The sequence below is a fragment of the Heptranchias perlo genome, chromosome 30 (genome assembly GCF_035084215.1).
Source record: "Heptranchias perlo isolate sHepPer1 chromosome 30, sHepPer1.hap1, whole genome shotgun sequence".
NCBI classification, from domain to species: Eukaryota; Metazoa; Chordata; class Chondrichthyes; order Hexanchiformes; family Hexanchidae; genus Heptranchias; species Heptranchias perlo.
Window position 1 is genome coordinate 7,441,910 of NC_090354.1, and position 19,944 is coordinate 7,461,853.

The 19,944-nt window shown below is 42.5% G+C and overlaps 1 protein-coding gene across 1 annotated transcript in view; it reads right to left on the reverse strand.

The window, feature by feature from the left end:
• med1 (mediator complex subunit 1) overlaps positions 1–19,944 on the reverse strand; it is a 36,349-nt gene that overhangs the window by 13,356 nt on the left and 3,049 nt on the right. The window contains exons 2-13 of the mRNA XM_067968811.1: positions 14,238–14,344; positions 13,094–13,172; positions 11,934–11,988; positions 11,674–11,806; positions 10,149–10,177; positions 8,777–8,848; positions 7,361–7,435; positions 5,852–5,925; positions 5,287–5,376; positions 3,737–3,848; positions 1,837–1,961; positions 526–647 (exon numbers count right to left, since the gene is read on the reverse strand). Of these exons, the coding sequence (XP_067824912.1) occupies positions 526–647; positions 1,837–1,961; positions 3,737–3,848; positions 5,287–5,376; positions 5,852–5,925; positions 7,361–7,435; positions 8,777–8,848; positions 10,149–10,177; positions 11,674–11,806; positions 11,934–11,988; positions 13,094–13,172; positions 14,238–14,344 (1,073 nt within the window). The remainder of the gene's footprint in view (positions 1–525; positions 648–1,836; positions 1,962–3,736; positions 3,849–5,286; positions 5,377–5,851; positions 5,926–7,360; positions 7,436–8,776; positions 8,849–10,148; positions 10,178–11,673; positions 11,807–11,933; positions 11,989–13,093; positions 13,173–14,237; positions 14,345–19,944) is intronic.

A 19,944-nucleotide genomic window follows, 5' to 3' on the forward strand; every position in this document is an offset into this window, starting at 1 on the left:
CCACTTGTGACAACTGAAATACTGACACAGTATTAATGATTTAATTCAGGAAATAGAGGAAGGTTCCCCCCGCCCTCCAACTTTCTCCCTATCTCTCTGGAAGGCTCCGAGTCTTGGTACTGTACAGTTTCACGGAATTTGGGAGCCCTCCAGTGCGTCAATCAAGTAGCCATACTTCATGTGAGAGCCTAGATGGTGTTCGTCAACAGGCTATTTAACTGTGGAGGCCATCACAGCCAACTCCAGTCCTGTCCTCACCCAATGTCCACACAGCTGCGCTCTCCAAGAGGTACCACTGAATAGTAGTCAGGAGGAGGAGCAGCACTGGCTGATTTTTCCACTCCCAAGTCTAGGGGTGGCGAGGCTAACTGTAGTGTTCCAGTTGAGATCAGCTAACTCATCAAAACCAAAAACCAAGAACCAAGTAAAAACAGAAGTCAGCTAATAAAGAAAATCAAGTGACGTTTTAAACAAATAACCAGGATTACAACTAGTTTATAAATTCCAGTATTACTGTCAACTCACAGCATAAAACCGCATGTTATGTTTCAAAGTTGATGAGCTGCCATCCTTCCCTGAGAGGACAAACTGTGTGATCAGTTCATAAAGTGGAACTAGAGTAGCAGGAGGATCGAAGAGTGGGATACCTGTCCAAAAAAAAATACATCCTCATGGGAAAAACATAGGAAAGCACAAGCCTTCAGATACAGTGAAATATCTACTGAATGTGCGATCGTTCTGATAGACTATATATTTGTCATATTGGAAGGAAATCAATTTCTGGTTGACTTTTGATCTAAAAGCACTGTAAAATGTGTACGCTATCCATTCCTTTAAAAAAAAGTGAAGATACTACAGTAAATGCTTATATTTTACAGGTTATTATATTGTCTGTCGTCCATTTCTGCCAGTAGGGTGCAGTAGAAATTTAGGTACTTTATTCTTTTGTAGTATCCATCTTCGCTACTAGATGGCATGAGTGCACTTTTCTATCCTGTAGCAGATTACTGACTGTTCAAACTCAACTTCCTGAAATGCTAATATTTTAAACTCAGACTATTATTTACACTAAAGCATTTGATCCCAAACAAAGAGATTCCTTTTTTAAAATTCCTCCCCCTGCCCCGCCAGGATTTTCTCTCTTCCTCTAACTCATCTGGGGTACAGTACCTCCAATTTCTTGCCTCATTGAGTGTTTTTCATGCATAAGCCTAAAGGTGAGTGCGGGAAGCTAATGTGTTATGGGGGAGAACCTGAAGGGTCATCGCAGACAAGCCTGATTCTGTCCCCAATCAAAATTCACTTTCTGACAGGAGTCACTGAACAGAGATCAGAAGCAGGAACCCGGGATGATTCTTTTTTTAACCTCTCCATAAACTAATCCATTGGCACTGAGTTCAATTGTTGTGGCCCAGCTGAAATCAGCTAATTCAACACTGACCAGGGAGCTCAAACCGGGGAGCTCTTTGGCAGTTCCTGAGGTGAGAGTAGCTTGGAGGGTAACATTATAGATAATACACACTTACGAAATAGGAAAGGTATAACAATATCAGACACAAAGTGATATGCAAAATAAAGTCACGAATTAATGAGTGATCTAAAGACTGAATAAAACTCAAGAGCATCACACTGAAACTGCTGAAAAACAGTACACTGTACTGACAGTAGAATTTTGAATTGTAGGATATTAGGAAGTACTTAAAACTTCAATCATTTAATCCTGCTCATTAAAGCAGGGAGGATTGTACAAAGCCCTTGAGGGTCACCTTTAAACATTGATGGCTGTTCAGGCACCTGTACTAATATTTTTCTCGCAATGGGTGCACGTAAACTAACCTAAGAAGTTCTGAAGTTTCTGAATGAAAAATGCTGATACAGGAATTGGCCGTGGAAATTTTAGGAAGAAGCAGGCTGGTAGGTCCACACTGTTGGCATTAGTCACAGAAGAGAAGGAAGGTGTGCTGGAAGAGAAAAGGAAAAGATCACTGTATGGCTACCCAACAGCCAGGGCACCAAAACAGGTTTATCTACAGCAATGCAGAGCTCTTAAGCTTCAGTCTTGTCAATAAGCTTATTTAGCTTATTGGTAACAGTACAATATAGGAAATATCCTGTCTAAGGCAAATTATTGACATATTTATTGCATGACACCCTTAATTCATCATCCCAAATTGTTCCCACCACTACCATCACCAATAACATAACTGTAACTCCCAGCACCTGGTGTCAGTTTGGCTCAGTTGGTAGCATTCCTGCCACTGAAGTCAGAAGATTGTGAGTGCAAGTCCCACTATGGACTTCATTCTGATGGAGTGCTGCAATTGACAGAGGTGCTGTCTTTCAAATAAGATGTCAAACCAAGGTCCCATTGGCATGTACTGGTGGTTGAGATGGATGGTAAAGATCGAGTGACACTCTTCAAAGAAAAGCAGGCAGCTCTCCCGATGTCTTGGCCAACATTCCTTCTTCAGCCAACACCCACGAAAAACAGATTAAATGGCCATTAATTCACTTCCGGTTGGCGAGCCTATGCCACGGGCAAAACAGCTGCCACATTTGCCTCCAGCACAGTGGCTAGGCTTAAAAAAAGAATTGTGAAGCATTTTGGGACCCCTTGAGGACATAAGCCTCAATGCTCTTTCTTTCTTTCCTTCACCCTTGTATTATACAACTTAGAATGCTCTCTTCAGACACAACTACATTTTGGAAAAATAAAACCTATAAACTAACAGACGGCTGGGCATTTGTCACAGTTCAAGTGAACACAGAATGAAAATTTGCCCCACGTACCAACTGCATGCCACTAAAATGCTACTGATGGCAAAAAGAGAACACAGTCAAAATATCAATTGGCCAAAGCTCTTTCTAAAAAAAAAGTATCATTAATTTTAACAATAATTATTGATAAGTAAAAAGCAGTCAGTAGGGTAGCACAGCCACCCAATTCACTAATACTTGGCGGCATTAGGTGTTTTCACACGTACTAGTGTCATTTACAAGATGATATAAGCAAAAGCCTGAAGATTTGACTATACACTTCTCTTGTTTAGGGAATGGTATGCAACATATTTTATAGTAATTCCTGTCTCAAATTACTGTAAACCAGTGTGCAAACCATACCCAATATAGATCATCCTGTTATATTAAAACATATTACATAAAATCACCCAAATGATAAACATACTTATAAACAAGTAACAAATAGTAACTCACACAATAGTTTTTGGTTGCTTTGTTTCTGAGGTGCTATCATTACCAGCACACCCCCGTGGTTTGGCTAATAGCTGACGAAATAAAATTTCTTCACGCGACTGAGGCTGCCTTTACCCTGCAAGCTTAATGTTAGTTTGAAGCGGTTTTGGCTTTGCGCCAACACTAAACTTGTACAGTATAAACCGGGTGTTAAGGTCTGACCTGATTTTGGAGCGAAATCTCCTCCAAGGAGTCTCACTCTGCTTCACTTTGGCATCAGGTTAGACTTTGGTTCTGTATTCAAGCTGCACTTGCAGTGTTGATGCAAAGTAAAAATGCTTTGTACCACGCTATAGTTATGTTGTAAATGCACCATGACAATGCCAATTATCAGTCTGCATTAGGACCATCAATCATTGCATACCCATGTTAGGGGAGTGCCTTTAACACTATACTTAAACAATTATTTCCAAATTCTAGTGTTTAATATTCAAAGATTACTTTTAACCCAAAGTCCCCATTCACCAGCAGCAAGTTTCCTTACCCTTTGTTGTCTGTGGAATGGGAGCCTGTGATCAGGGGAGCTATAGGCAGCTTACACATTCCCGTGGGCCCTTCAATTGTTACAAACACATTCATGCCCAAGAATCGGGGAACTGCACAGGGAGGATAAAAACAATTAACTGCAAAAACTACAACAGAAAGGAAGGGAAAATAAACCGAAAAGCCAAATTCCTGCTAATTATACTTGGTTCCTATAAAATAGCATTATTCAAAATAACAAATGGGTCTGAACGTATTACAAGTATAGAAACACTTGAGGTTCCAACGTTGAACCACGGGAGCTTAAGCAGTTTACAAAACTCATCTAAATCTATTCATCAAGCCTCAGTTTAAAAAGAAAGCTTTTCCATAATCTGTGCTGGAGTCTGCAGCTTCCACCACACTGTTGTATTTTTTTTTACTGGTTGGTATGATTGTTGCACTCCATGTATTGTTTCTGATCACTTCACAGGAATTAGGATGTTTTACCAAGGTTATAATAGTCAGCTGACAGTAAGAGGACTTTTACAGAAGAATCTCAATCTAACATGGTCTAAATTAAGTCCAATCGCATCAGATGTCCAAAGTGATGGAATAGATGACTTCAACTCGAATTTCAGTCTGCCCTAGAATGGGATATGGGCTCAATCACAGAAGGAGTGTGTACCGACAGTTTAACTATTTTACACAGAATGCGGTGAATGTGTGGAAAAGACTTCACAAATAAGCAGACAGTGTGGAAAATTTTACGGGAGAATTAGATAAATATATGAGCGAGTGAGTAGGCAATTGAGGAGCATCAGTTTTTGGAAACAGTCAGAGGATCCTATACTTTCGTGGCAGCAGTTGCAAAAGAGCCATTTAATAACAAAGGAATTTCTGTGCAACTTTGGAATCAAGCTGGTGGTAAGAAGCAGTCAACACTGTATAAATATGAAAATTAGACCTCGAATGTTAAAGTAGGACAGCCTGGGGCATTTGAGTTGCTCTGCTACAGAAGTAGGCTGAAAATTGTTAGGAGTAAGAGAAATAACTAATAAAAGGGCTCTTGAACTACAAGAAAGCGAAGTGATGAGCACAAATGTATGATGAAAAAAAGTGACTGTGGGCATATTATTTACCAGAGTCTAAGGTTTCTCTAGTCTGTAAGGTTGCCAATATTGCTTAATAGTCCATACACCATGATACTAATTGCTCCACCTGGTATTTGCTTGGGGCGGGTGTGGAGATACAAGAGGAGCAAAGTCGTCACTGAAACTTCAAATCACATGTTCAAAATGGAACAAAGTTTAAATCATGTTCTATCTATGGCAGCTGATAATTTTGATTCAAAATGAAATCATGGTAGAAAACCCACCTTTAGCATTGCAGCCTCCTAGATAACAAAAAGGATCCTCAGTATACATAAATACTACAACCGGACTACAAAGAGGAAATTACACTGAAAACGTTGTCCAGCACCAACAAACTGTCCTAGATGTTACTCATCTCATTCCCAGCCATGTCCATCTATTTTCTACTGATACAACAAACTGGAACCTGGCACTATACCGTTATTTTCATTAAGGTTTGTAGGTGCACCAGTTCCCTCTTCAAACAGGTCGTAAGGAGAGACGTAGTACTTCAAGTTCATCAAATGTCCTGTAAAATCAAGCAAAGATACTGTGGCTCAAAAACACACCCATTACTAACCAAACTGACAGAAAGAAATTGAAAGCGTTGGAAATACACAGATCAGTCAACATCTGAAAGAGAAAGATAGATTAACATTTTGTGTGGTACCCTTCATCTGTTCTTATGAAGGGTTTCACTGAAATGTTAATCTAACTTTCACTGTTTAAGCTAACGCAAAGAACAGGCACTCGGGTGAGATTGCTGCTGCCAACTCAACATGAGTCACAGGTTTCAAGACGGGGGAGGAAGTTAAACTAAATTCAAAATGCTGCTAAATGTTTGCACCGAGAGTACCTGGGGCTTTACAAAGCTGTGAAAGCCAATTACACTGATGCTATTGTCGCAGTGACGTAACACAGTTAATACCACCCTCCCTCCCCAAGCTGTTTATCCAGATGCTGACCAGGAAATACGCACATGTCAAATATTGAAAGAAACGTACCACCGCTCCTCGGGGTAAGATAACCAACACTTCCTTGAAGTATTGTATCAAGGTTACTTGCATTTGTCGCTAATCTGCAATGATGAAGAATAAAGAAAAGATCTTATGGCTGGATTACAAAACCAATATTCTTGCAAAGTACACTTCTAATTCATCCTTTCACAACCACTTTCAGGAATTTTCGCCATCTTCCAATGCCCTGACGCCCATTTGGTACGTGCACAAATAATGAAGGTTCAAATATCCAGCCTTGATGGCCCAGTCAATTTATTCCAGTGAGTAGCTGAGCCACATGGACCAAGAATGTCCCTGTTTTGATCCCTGGTCTGTGCTGAGTCAGTTGATGTCAACTGGGGTGACAGCAGGATGCTACAAGTGGCCCTGGAAGGGGATAAATCAGCCAGGATTCCCGCTCTTAATTACTATCCAGTGATGCCTGGTGGAAAATGTGCACATGGCCATTGGGTGAAGACAGGCTCAGGCTTGTCTGTTACCTCTCCACAGTCAAATAACTTGTTGGCATTCACTGTTAAGGCTCACGTATGAGCAGTGACCAACAGGTGAGAGGTGCCAGTGTAACACACCTGAGTAAAGAGCCAACACCTTCAGGAGGTGTAAGAGAGGGGAGAAAACTAGCAAGGAAAAATAACGTAAAACTCCCCACAATGACTCAGGTAATCTTCTTGGCTCTTAATTCCTAGTATGTGGTGTCTTAAAAGATCTCAGCTGGGATGTTACAATTGGCTACAGGAAGGGCAGCGGGGTGGGGAAATCAACCAGGGTCCCCACTCTTATCCAGTGCCCCTGCTGGAAAATGCATGAGTATTTCAGTTGGGCTTGAACGTAACACCTCTATGGTCGGATAGCTTGGCATCATGTACTGTCTGAGCTCACACATGTAGAATGGCCACTTGGGCATCTGTGGAATTGTACCTCAGCACGGGTCAGTGCCTTCGGGAAAGGAGGGAGAAAAGCTTATATATGGGACGGGTTTTATGTTTACGGTGCTTGGGTGAGAAATTAAAACTTAAATCATAGCAGCACGTAAATCTGTAGCATGAGTTCACTATCTTTATATGAACTGTATCTATATAAGGGAGCCAGATTTGAATAGTTTATCAGTTCTCGAAATAAAAATGAATGAGCCACCTTTCAGTCGGTAGATCACCACCAGAAAATGAGAAGGAAACAATACAATAAAACCTGAATTAGGCAGCCACTTAGATTGTTCTAGTAAAAGCTAGAAGTGAGGGAAGTGTCAACTTTCATTTCACTTTGCTGTATGTAGTAGCAAGTCTGGAGGTTTGAGGATCTGAACTTGTTTAAAGTCCAGCCCATTCATGTGCTTTTCTCACCTCACCTCTCATGAACATAGACTGTACTTATGTTATGCAGAATTATTTTCAGTGATCTTATCTCTCATGTTAAATCATTGCGATCCAACTTTAAACAGTAAAAACCAATCTCAAAAACATCTGGCTACATCAAACCAGAGAAGTGAATATTTACCTGAACATGTGTGCCATCTTTGACAGATCAAGCTCTAGAGATTGCAGAGCCAGGTACATCTTAGTTTTCAGCTTACTGCAGGAAAAAAATGAAAACGCAACATACCCCTGATTATCCATATTCCTGTTATTCACATTCTCGCTTATGCTAAAAAATCTCCAGGGAGTTGGGAGAGCAATGATCTGTGCTGTAGGAAACAGCGAGAGAGGAGTGCACTGATCAGTTGTTCAGGGGAGCAGAAGAGACTCTTCCGCATGGCCATCCTTACATTTTACACAGCTCTATAGGGCTATCCTTACATTCTATACTGCTCTTGTATGTGGCTATCTTACATTATATTTCTTTTAACTCTCTTTATTGAGTTATTCTCAAGCTGACAAAACATTTGAAAGGAAACAGGATACAAGGAGAATTGCATACAAGAAGCTCCTCCATCCCCGCCTCAAGCAGCTAATCGAAGTACTCTTCCCTCCTGCTCCTCCCAACGTCAGTGGTAACTTGATTATCTGCCAATTTTTATTAACCACTGGGTAGGAGTGGGGTGTTGCCCCTATAATCAAGGTTCCACTGTACTACAGTAAATAAACTGTGATTCTTATCTTCCTCTACCTGGAGTGGGGGAGGGGGGGGGGGGGGGGGGGAGGGTAGAATTATTAGTTTATTATAGAATAATTCACATTAGATCACTAAGCACCTGATTTATTCTAAATGAGACACTTTACACTAATTGTCTAGGTATGGATGGTTAAATTCTGTACAAGATGACACTTTTTGGAAGTCAAGCCTATTTTAGTACAGGTATATTATAACAATTTAAGAATACACGTATGCATTTAATACTCAGGCACTCAACGGAAATAACCCCACAGTTGCCTCCACTCCACTAATTTCAGAAGAGGGAAGTCTCCACTAGTGAACGAGTTCTAAAAATATTTAGAAGACACCAAGACCAAGTTACCTTCCACAATGTAAACTCGTCATGTCTTGCAGTTTGCATGGCGGCAAGATACTTTCCCTGCTATATTGAAACCTAAGGCTGAAAAAGTAACAAAGCATCTGGACCCTTTTTCTAGAAGCCTACACAAGACCCCTCATCCCACAGGAGGAACAACAGACTAATACAAGATGGAAGATGAGAGTACCTCACCACCTGCTCCAGGCACCACAATAGTGACCTGGTCCAATGGCAGTCCCAGACAAGGCAAGATAGCCCCTGTGCACCCATACCTGGCTACTCTCCCCTCCTTGGGCCACCCAAAGCTCATAACAGCACTATATCAATGCAAATAATTAGGCTGATACAAGTATTTTGGCATATGTGGCTGTAATTACTTTGCAAGCAAACAATACAACACTGATGTGCAAATCAGTGAAAACTCCTAAGGGGGGAAAAGAAATCAAACTACTGATCCTTACTTGTCTCCAGGAAGTTTATATAGGTTGACGAGACCTTTAAGGTGTTTTGAGAACTCCAAGAAATTCTTCTCTCTGCAACACAATCAAACCATTAGTTTCCATCATCGGGAAAGCACAACGCAAAAGTCAAGTAAGGCATGAAGGAAAATACCTTAAATACACAGAAGTTACAGCACGGAAACAGACCATTCGGCCCCACAAGACCGCGTCAGCGTTTATCCTCCATGCGAGGAAATAATCCTAATCACGTTCACCTATCCTATTCCCATAACCCTTTTCCCATATCCCCATTTCCTTCATCCACCTATCCAACCAAATCTTAAATGTTGACCATTTCTGTCTCAACCACTGACCCTGGAAGTAAAACCTCACGGCTCTTTGTATAGAGAAGTTTCTCCTGCCCTTTTACATTTTATCTCATGTCTGTGGCTCCTTATTCTAGACCCCTCAACTACTAGAAAGTCTGCTTCTATCTATTCTGTCCCATCCTTTCATAATTTTAAACACTATCGTATCATTCCATAATCTGCGTTGTTGCAATGAAAAATGCCCCAATTTTTCCACTTTTTTTATATTTGTATTTCTTCATATCAGGAAGCATATGTCTCTTCCAAGGTATGCCATTTTCCTTTCTTGAAGTGATTATTCTTGAGTAGAATGGCAGTGCTCCAACATACTGAGGATTGATGGAACATGGATTCAATTATCCCACTCCTCTGAGCTGTCCCAAGTAGGGATCAGGTAATTCACCACCAACTGTGGGAGGGGGAACGGAAGGAAAACAAAGTAAATCGGATGCAGAGCCTTCTCCAGCTGCTGTTCATCACCTACTGGTGGCCCAATAAAAGTGGCACTGGCCCAGGGGTAGACCATCTGCCCTTCTCTTTCCACCAGGCACAGAAAGCTAGTCGTCCACAAGGAGAAAGAAAAGGCAACACACCGTCATGCAAGACTGTTCTGCCGGCATCTTCTCACCATTCTCTCAACTTTTGTCGGCTAGGAAGGGTTTTCAATTGCAAAATCAACACAATTAGATTCTTATCGCTACTTATTTCAGTAATGAAAATCTTTTGAACCTTTTAAAACATACACCCGCTCCCTGCAACATTTAAAAAGAGATTTTCTGCTCATTTCTGATTCTGATAATAGAAGAATTAGAGAAATGTTCCTTTTTTTCCCCCCAATATCTGAATCAGATTTCTATGAAGCAGCACTGCTGTCTTGAGTCAATATCTCACTAACATTGACTAGTTCCACATATTTATCATCCAGACTGGTTGTTGGCCTTTACCTCTCTAACAGAACACTTTAAATTACTCTCATAGCTGAAGTACTATATTTGTTTTATGCCTTGCTAAAAAAAATGGCTTACCTCAGGTACTGCACCAGCTCCTGACAACTCTGAGAAAATATGTTTAAAAAAAACTTCATGTAAAATTATATTTTTAGAAAAAGTCTGGCAATAGCATAAACAATGAGTATTTAATAATTTGAAATCTTTAGATTATTTTGTTTCTCATCAAATAAATTCTTCAAATTATCAATACTTATTATTAAACGAATGAACTATAGAACACATCTTTAAATACAGTATTTTGTCACTTTAAAAATGCATTAGTTTATTTTTGGAACACCAAGCTCTCAGATTTGAGAGCCATTTTAGTCATGACCATGCACTGCCACTCTTCTGGTCGTCTTGCTTTTGCACCTGTACATTTTGGTGCAGTACTGAGGGAGTGCTGCACTGTTGGAGGCGGTGCCTTTTGGATGGGACCAAAACAGAGACTCCATCAGCCTTCTCAGCTGGATGTAAAAGATCCCAGGGGAGTTCTCCTGTTGTCCTGGCCAACATTTATCCCTCAACTACCACCACTAACAATAGATTATCTAATTACTTTTCTGCTGTGCGTAAATTGGCTGCCGCGTCTCCCAACACTGACTACACTACTACAAAAGTAGTTCATTGGCTGTGAAGTGATTTGGGACATCCTGCGGTCGTGAAAGATGCTCCATAAATGCAAGTACTTTCTTCTTTTCTTTCTTTGATGCGTACACGAGGCTCAACTTGGCACTCAAGGGGAAAAAGCAAACTTCATCAGTGGCACCTTGATGGGGGAGGGCTACAATATTGGACATTTCTCACATTCTTGGTAGAAGCCCAATTGTAATTTCAGTGGTAGCAACACGTTCTCTAATTCTCTGTACAGCCCATGACAGGGTCAAAAAAAATTATGGAGTTTACAGAATCATAGAATTGTACAGCACAGAAGGAGGCCATTCAGCCCCTTGAGCCTGTGCCAGCACTCCATAACCTTTTAAATTTTTCTTTTTCAAATATTTATCCACTTCCCCTTTAAGAGCTAATATGGATTTTACTTCCATCACTGTTTCTGGTAGTGCACTCTGTGTTGTAACGACTGTGTAAAATAAAATGTCCAACCTCTCCTTTCATTCTTTTGATGATCTTAAATTGATGCCTCTTAGTGACCGATTTGCCGACCGGTGGAAATAGTTAATTTTTTGATTTATGAAAACCTTTCAAACTTGAATACAATTTTATCCACAATTCTGCTGGAAATTGCACCCATGGGTATTGGTTAAGCACAGAATGAGACCAGGCTGTGATGCCTACCCATACTTACAAACTAGGCTCACGTGTGAAGAATAGGTACTTAAATAAAGTATGGGAAGCTGAAGACAACCGTGTAACCATGTCCCAGCAAAAGTTAGGGGAAACAAACATAAATGAATAACACAGGAATCTGTTTTCCAGACTGCCCTCTTACAGCTGAGGGTATGTAGCTCCCATAAATCAACACCTCAGCTGTAAGAGGAGAATTTAAGTGGGCAGACAGTGGAATAGTCACAGATCCTCAATAGGAAAATAAAAAGCCTACCACAGGATTTTCTCCATGATGAGCCACCTTGACATCACAGACTTGTCCTGCTGGATCTAGCAGCACTTCTACGTAGAACATGTCTGACGTAATGTAACACTCAGTACCCGAAGGACTCAGGTGAGAACCAAGGCTGGATGAGAGAAAAGACTGGATTAGAATTAAACATTCTTAAAAAAAAAAATGGTCATTGTTCATTAAAGAGCCTGAATGATGACAGATCAATGAATTCATTTGACATACAAAGCACAGTCACTTACCTGTTCTGTCTGGCAATCGACTCTAGGCGGTCTGTCATTGCAGGCAGAGACATGACTGAAAAGTAAAATGAGTATGAATTGAGTTAGCATCAACGAGAGGATTTAGAGAAAATTTGAGAGGGGAAATCCTTGTGATACATACAGGTATCATGACTTGAATTTGTAGTGTCTTCAAAGTAGCGTCACTAAGGTGCTGCACAGATGGGCGTAAGGGAATGGTGGGACAAGGGAGATGGGGATGAATAGAAGGTCAAGGTTAGAAGATTGGAGCATTTGGGAGAGATTACAGAGATGAAGGAGCTTGCAGAGGAAGGATAGGGCAAGCTGTGGAGGGAGTTATAGACAAGATTTTTAAATTGAATGTGTTGAGGACAGGAAGCCAGTGAAGGTCAGTGCAGACAGGGATGATGGGCGAGTGGGACAGGACAACTTGCAGTTTATAGAGGAAGGAGAATTGGAGGCCAGCAGGAGTGCGTTAAAATGACTGAGCCTGGAAGTGACAAAAGCAAAAAAGTGTTAAATAATTCCCTTATATGTAACGAAGCTGTATGCCTAAAAAAATAACCCGGACCTATCTAATATATATGTAAGTAGACGAGAACAAAACTCCACCCATGGCTGCAGATATAAAATACTAATCCATGTTAGGTTTTTTTTTAATAAAAAGGACAGAATTATGTAAGACTTAAAACAGACAACATTCCTGCTGCAGTGGCCTAATGGATAATGGCACCATGCAGTGTAGCATTAAGTGACATTAATGTTCCAGGTTTGATCTCTGATCTATACTAAGTTAGCTGATTTGAGTCGGGGCACTACCATTGAGTGCAGCACCCCTGAGCTACAGAAGAGAAAAATGAGTCAGGGTTCCTGGCACTGACTGCTTTCCAATGACCTCTGCTGGAAAGTACTAGCGCTGTGAAATTCTGCATAACTTACCTTTGGGAGTCATATAAGCTACATGGAACATTTACTCAGGCCATTAAATGCATTGCATAGAGTTAATCATAGAGCAAGAGCAGACTGTACGTGGTCTGTGGAAAGAACAGGATTGATGGGTCTAAAGGCCTATTTTCCATTACATACATAAATACCCTAAAGAAAGCTCTGTACATGTATATCTTAGTTACCTGTGTCAGGCTGTGACAATCTTCACTAACCTTTTAGTGCTTTCTGCAGAGTCTCCAGACAGGCAATAAGATGCTGGTGGCCTCCTGTGTTCATGATACCTCGTTTCTCCTTTACAAAAGACAGACAACACAGTAATTATAATGGCTGCTCACTGTAAGAGTCACAGGCTGTGATATATATTTATCGGTAGTTAGTATGGATTTTAATTCATCAACCATTTTAACCAACATATCAGAATTGGTGCCTAAAAAGTGCTCATCTATTCGCTACCAAGTTGTTCATTCATAATTTACTTCAAGGGATCACTGGATGATGTCATAAATGAAAACTGTGGCTGAATTTGCCCCTCTCTGGTCCAGGGATGCTGAGGCTAATTGAAGCATACACTGCTGCTTAAACTGAGATCAGCTAACTCTGCACAAACTGGTAGACGAATGATTCAGCTCCACACTGGGAAGTGTATTTGTAGCCTGAATCATCAGACAGCCGAGGTGTCTAAATTTAAACAGGACACGTTTCCCTAATAAAAACTGTGGCATTTTTGCTAGGTATGATCTAAACCTCATAGCAGCACACAGATTCCTGTAAGGGGAGGAAGTTTTGCTACAATTATACAAAGCCCTGGTTAGACCACATCTGGAGTTCTAGGCACTGCACCTTAGAAAGGATACATTGGCCTGGGAAGGAGTGCAGCGCAGATTCACCAGAACGTTACCAGGGCTCCAAGGGTTAAATTATGAGGCAAGATTACATAAACTAGGCTTATAGTCCCTGGAATATAGAAGGTTAAGGGGTGATTTGATTGAGGTTTTTAGGATTTTGAAAGGAATTGATAGGTTAAAAAGGGAGAAACTTTTGCTGCTGCTGCAGGAGTCTAGGACAAGGGACATAACCTTAAAATCAGAGCCAGGCCATTCAGGAGAGAAGTTAGGAAACATTTCTTCACGCAAAGGGTGGTAGAAGTGTGGCCCTCTCTCCCGCAAAAAGCAATAGATGCTAGCTCAATTATTAATTTTAAATCTGAGATCGACAGATTTTTGCTAGCCAAGAGTATTAAGAGATATGGAGCGAAGGCGGGTGGATGGAATTAGCCATGGTCTCATTGGACGGCGGTTAAGGCTCGAAGGGCTAAATGGCCTACGCCTGTTCTTATGATCTTCTCTGCAATCTTACCATGGCTTGTCGCACAAGTTTCGCAGTCTCAGTCCAGGGTCTTGTTTGGCTATATTTTGTGTGCAGCTTCTCCAGCAAGGAGTTCATTTTACTCAACTTCTCAGCTTCTGTAAAACAAGCAAATAGAAAGAAAATTAATTTGACATTTGTTGGGAGAATATGTCCATTTCTAATTGTACATCTCAAAATGCTCCCTGCAGGTATAAACTAAGTTTGGAAAAACAAAACTATTAATGCTGGGTGTTCTTCCACAGTTCAAATTGGCATTTTGCTAAATTCCTACAGACAATTCTGAACATATAAACCACAAACACATACAAAATTGCGGACTAACAAGCCCACAACATATGCATCATCAACCCAATTTTACAAGTAAGCAAGGCAAAACAGTATAGGTTATTCTGCGCTATTTCAATAGCTATCCTATTGCTATTTTGAAACACTGGTACTTTTTATACTCAATTTAAAACTTTTTGTTTGAAAAAGTTTTTTTAAAATTAATTTAAGTTCTCAAAAGGTTTTAAGAATTATGTTATGCCATTTTTGCTACATTCACTTCCCCATCCCCAAAAGAAGCCAGATACCGAGCCAAGATTCTATCCAATCAGTGGAAGCATTTCCCATGGGGAAAGGGCATCAAACAGATTCTCTGGCTGTTTTTGTTTTACACAAGTAAAACAGTGAAATATGTAGCTTGCAATACTTCACTGGGGAGCAAGGGATTTCAACTAGGAAGCTCCAGCCTCTTGAGGGGGGCCCTCGAGATTCTGTTCTGTGTTAGAATCTCTTATTCTCAAAGGGGAGTAATGACAACATTTATAATCAAAATGTCCCATGACTCGAGGTGTTGAATCATAGTTGCAGGCAGACTGCCATTATTCATTTCCCCCACAAGAACTGGGATAAACTGCATATCTTGCTCTGTGCCCTTGAGAAACTATTTGGTGTGGGGGTAAGAAAGTGTTGGTTTCTGAAACAACACTTGGGATTACGCAGAGTGAGTATTTATAACCTGATCCCTCTGTCATTTAGTGCAGTGCAACTGTAGCAAAGAAACAGCTCACAGTCGTGCACATATGCAATATTTGAGTCAGCTAGGACTTAAATAATCAAAGGTTTGGTCAGCTCCTTGAAAAATTTCAACTGGAAGTCGGCAGCAACTTGGAGCCCTGTAATTTGAATCTCAATTTGTGTAAAATCTAACAACCTGACCTAGCAGTTTAAAATTGAAAACATTCAATCGCATAATTAGATTTTTAGTTCCAATTAACTAGATGGGTCCGATACATATACACTTATCCCATGTTCAGACTATCACCGGGTAACATTATCCAATATAATCTTTTAATTGACAAATTCTCAGGAGAGGGGGGTTAATACCCAGAAGAGGAGCTACCCTGGTGGCCAAGTTGGGTAATGCACAGTCTGGTGTGAATCTAAGGCATACAGGCCAGGGAAGCACAGGTTTGGCCCCGCATATTTGATCTCAGCCAGGATGGCCTCAGTACCTGTGGACTGGAAAGGGTGAAAAAACCTCCAGAGTTCTGTTGCTGATTATAATCCAAGCACTACTGCTGCAAACTGTGTGTATAAATGCCATGTGAGGATAGTTGTAAACAATTTTACAACACCAAGTTATAGTCCAGCAATTTTATTTTAAATTCACAAGCTTCCGTCCTCAGGTGAATGTTGTGGAAAACGAGGAAGGAGGAAGCCTCCGAAAGCTTGTGAATTTCAAATAAAATTGCTGGACTATAACTTGGTGTTGTAAAATTGTTTACAATTGTCAACCCCAGTCCATCATCGGCATCTCCACATCATGTGAGGATAGAGCCAGGCTTGGCTCTGCTGTCTGTCTCCATGGTCAAACTGCTTGTTGACATCCAATGTCCAGGAAAGTGGCAGACTTTTAAAAAAAAAAATCAAAAAACTAAAAAACGTAGTAGAAACCCAACATTCATCCCCTGTCCTGCTGTAATGATTGAACAGTCAGCTAATTGGACATGAATTTAGATTTGAGGTTAGGATCAGATCAGCCATGATCTTATTGAATGGCGGAGCAGGCTCGAGGGGCCGATTGGCCTACTCCTGCTCCTATTTATGTTCTTATGTACATTGAACTGTTACAGAAACTGCAATCCCCTGATTAAAATGAACACTCAACATCTTAAGTCACAATAAACATACTCCAGACATTCATATTTTTTGATCAAATACAAATAGGCAGTTACCCAAACAAACCAAAGACCAGAAAATGCAATTCAATGCTTGCGGTTTATTGAATGATCAGCAGATTTCTACAACACTGGATTTCAACCATCAGTCCAATGTTTTGTAGAGGGTGGAATCAACTGGCTTGACAAATCAAGGGATTGATTATATATTTTTTTACCTAACTAACCTGTCAAACATTGGGTGGTTGAAGCACTTATTTAGTACTGGTGGGATTAACGGTTCAGAGTCTCTAAATATAATTTGAACTCACTCATTTTCAACAGCATAAAAAATAATCTTTTACTGAGATATTTTTACCAGTAATTGTTATACACATCATTCAGAATCTGGCTTGAAGGAGTCACTGTGCCCAAATGTGCGAGGGATCTGACTTAGCAATTAAAATAGCCCTGTCCAGAGTTAACGACTATCTCTTTTGTTTGCCAATTTTCTCCCTTCACTTCCCTTCCATCGTCACCGGTTGACGACTCTGCTGGGGTATGGTCCGGTGGGCACCAGTCACTTTAGCCAAGTGGCTGTTCGTCATAACAGAGCCACAAAAGGATCGCTAAACCCAACTGTGTCCTCACTCAACATTCACACAAGTGCACTCTTCCAGCAGGAGTCACTGGAGAGCAGTCAGAACTATTCTGAAATCCTATATAAACACACATGGATAGAATGCGATTTTATGTCATTTAAGGATGAATATGTCTGCATTTAATGAACAGACAGCTCACTCCAAAGCATAACCACCCCACACAGAAACCTCTTTCTAAGATCTTCCTTAACTAGTGATTTTCTAATTCGGAAAGCATGATCTCTTGCCGGCAATTTTCCCAATTCAAACATTTTAAAGCTTCCACATTATGTATTCTCCTCAAATGAGTGTATATGTGCAACATCACACACAGCACAAACTGTCATTAACAGAATCTATATTGATAAACAGCTCCCAGCTTATAGAGCTGCAAAATAGATACAGACTCACTGAGACACATCAGCCCATGGTAACAATCTGCAAGAGCTTTCTGAAATCTGAAGCAATTTAAAAAGTCACTGTGTTCTGATGGAAGTTTGGAAATGATTCTATGTAATAGCCTCATTTAAAACAGTACCAGCATATGCCACCACAATATTCAATACGACCAACTGACTCTCGTGTCTTTTCTTGTCTATTTTCTTCTCTCTCTTTGGGACACCCTATGCTGCATACTTTACCCTACGTGAGAAGTAAATCAACTCCAGGATGGTGTTAATGCCATTGTAGGATTCTAGGTCGGATTCTAGGAAAGCGAGAGCTCTTCTCTCACTTCTTCCCCAACCTTCATCCAACATTAGCTGGATTCTACACAAACAATCTCCTTTCTGAACAGCATAACTGAGAACAAGTTTTTGAATATAGAATCCCAGTGCTAACCTGTGCTTTCTTCTCCACAACACAATACACAGCTGCTTAACTGTGCGGCCAAGATGTTTAAAAAGAGAAAAATTCTATTACTAAGATATCTTATTTGATTACCAGTCACTTAGCAACACATCTTACATTATAATGAAACAAAAGAACTAGCATTTATATAATTCTGTACAGATCCTCAAGACATTCCAAAGTACTTCACAATCAACAAATTACTTTTGAATTGTAGTCACTGCAGTTATGTAGGCAAATGTGGCAGCCAATTTGCACACAACCAGTAATAATAGAATGATACAGCACAGAAGTAGGCCATTCAGCCCATCATGCCTGTGCCAGCTCTTTGAAAGAGCTACCTAATTAGTCCCACTCCCCTTCACTTTCCCCACAGGCCTGCAAATTTTCCCCATTCCAGTATTTATCCAATTCTCTTTTGAAACTTATTGAATCTGCTTCCACCACCCTTTCAGGCAGTGCATTCCAGATGATAACAACTCGCTGCGTAAAAATTTTGTTCCTCATGCGCCTCTGGTTCTTTTGCCAATGAAATAAATGAACAATGAATCAGTTTGTGATGGCGTTGGCTGAGGGATAAATGCTGGCCAGGACACCAGGAGAACCTGCTTGCTCTTTTCCAAATAGTGTCATGGGATCTTTTACATCAACCCAAACACACAGGGCCCTCGGGTTTAACATCTCAAATGAAAGTCGGGACCTCCAACTACGCACCATTCCCTCAGTGAGGGAACATGTGCTCCAGTCTTGAACCCACGACTTCCTGACAAATGCAAAAGTACGACCAGTGAGCCAAGCTGGTACTTAAAATGAAATACATGCCTTTTCTCTCAATGTTAACAATTAGCAGCTCGGGAATGGGAATTCTGCGCATATACGCAATTGCAGAGTCCGTTTGTTGCTAAGGTCAATACGAGGTACTGTTGATGGATCATGTGCATAAATCTCACCCACAGCGGTAGATGAGGGGGGGGGGGGAGGGGGGGAATGAAGGGGGGGGGGAGGGGGGGAATGAAGAGGGGGGGAGGGGGGAATGAAGAGGGGGGGAGGAGGGGAATGAAGAGGGGGGGAGAGGGGAATGAAGAGGGGGGGAGGGGGGAATGAAGAGGGGGGGAGGGGGGAATGAAGAGGGGGGGAGGGGGGAATGAAGAGGGGGGGAGGGGGGAATGAAGAGGGGGGGAGGGGGGAATGAAGAGGGGGGGAGGGGGGAATGAAGGGGGGGGGAGGGGGGGAATGAAGGGGGGGGGAGGGGGGGAATGAAGGGGGGGGGAGGAGGGGGGGAATGAAGGGGGGGGGGAGGGGGGGAATGAAGGGGGGGGAGGGGGGGGGAATGAAGGGGGGGGGGAGGGGGGGAATGAAGGGAGGGGGGGGGAGGGGGGGGAATGGAGGGGGGGGGGAGGGGGGGAATGGAGGGGGGGGGGGGAGGGGGGGAATGGAGGGGGGGGAGGGGGGGAATGGAGGGGGGGGGAGGGGGGGGAATGAAGGGAGGGGGGGGAGGGGGGAATGAAGGGAGGGGGGGGGAGGGGGGAATGAAGGGGGGGGGGGAGGGGGGGGGGGGGAGGGGGGGGGGGGGAGGGGGGGGGGGGAGGGGGGGGGGGGAGGGGGGGAATGAAGGGGGGGGGGAGGGGGGGAATGAAGGGGGGGGGGGAGGGGGGGAATGAAGGGGGGGGGGGGGAGGGCGGGGAATGAAGGGGGGGGGGAGGGGGGGAATGAGGGGGGGGGGAGGGGGGGAATGAAGGGGGGGGGGAGGGGGGGAATGAAGGGGGGGGAGGGGGGGAATGAAGGGGGGGGGAGGGGGGGGAATGAAGGGGGGGAAGGGGGGGAATGAAGGGGGGGGAAGGGGGGGAATGAAGGGGGGGGGGGAGAGGGGGAATGAAGGGGGGGGGGGGAGGGGGGGAATGAAGGGGGGGGGGGAGGGGGGGAATGAAGGGGGGGGGGGAGGGGGGGAATGAAGGGGGGGGGGGAGGGGGGGAATGAAGGGGGGGGGGGGGGGAGAGGGGGGAATGAAGGGGGGGGGGGGAGAGGGGGAATGAAGGGGGAGGGAATGAAGGGGGGGGGGAGAGG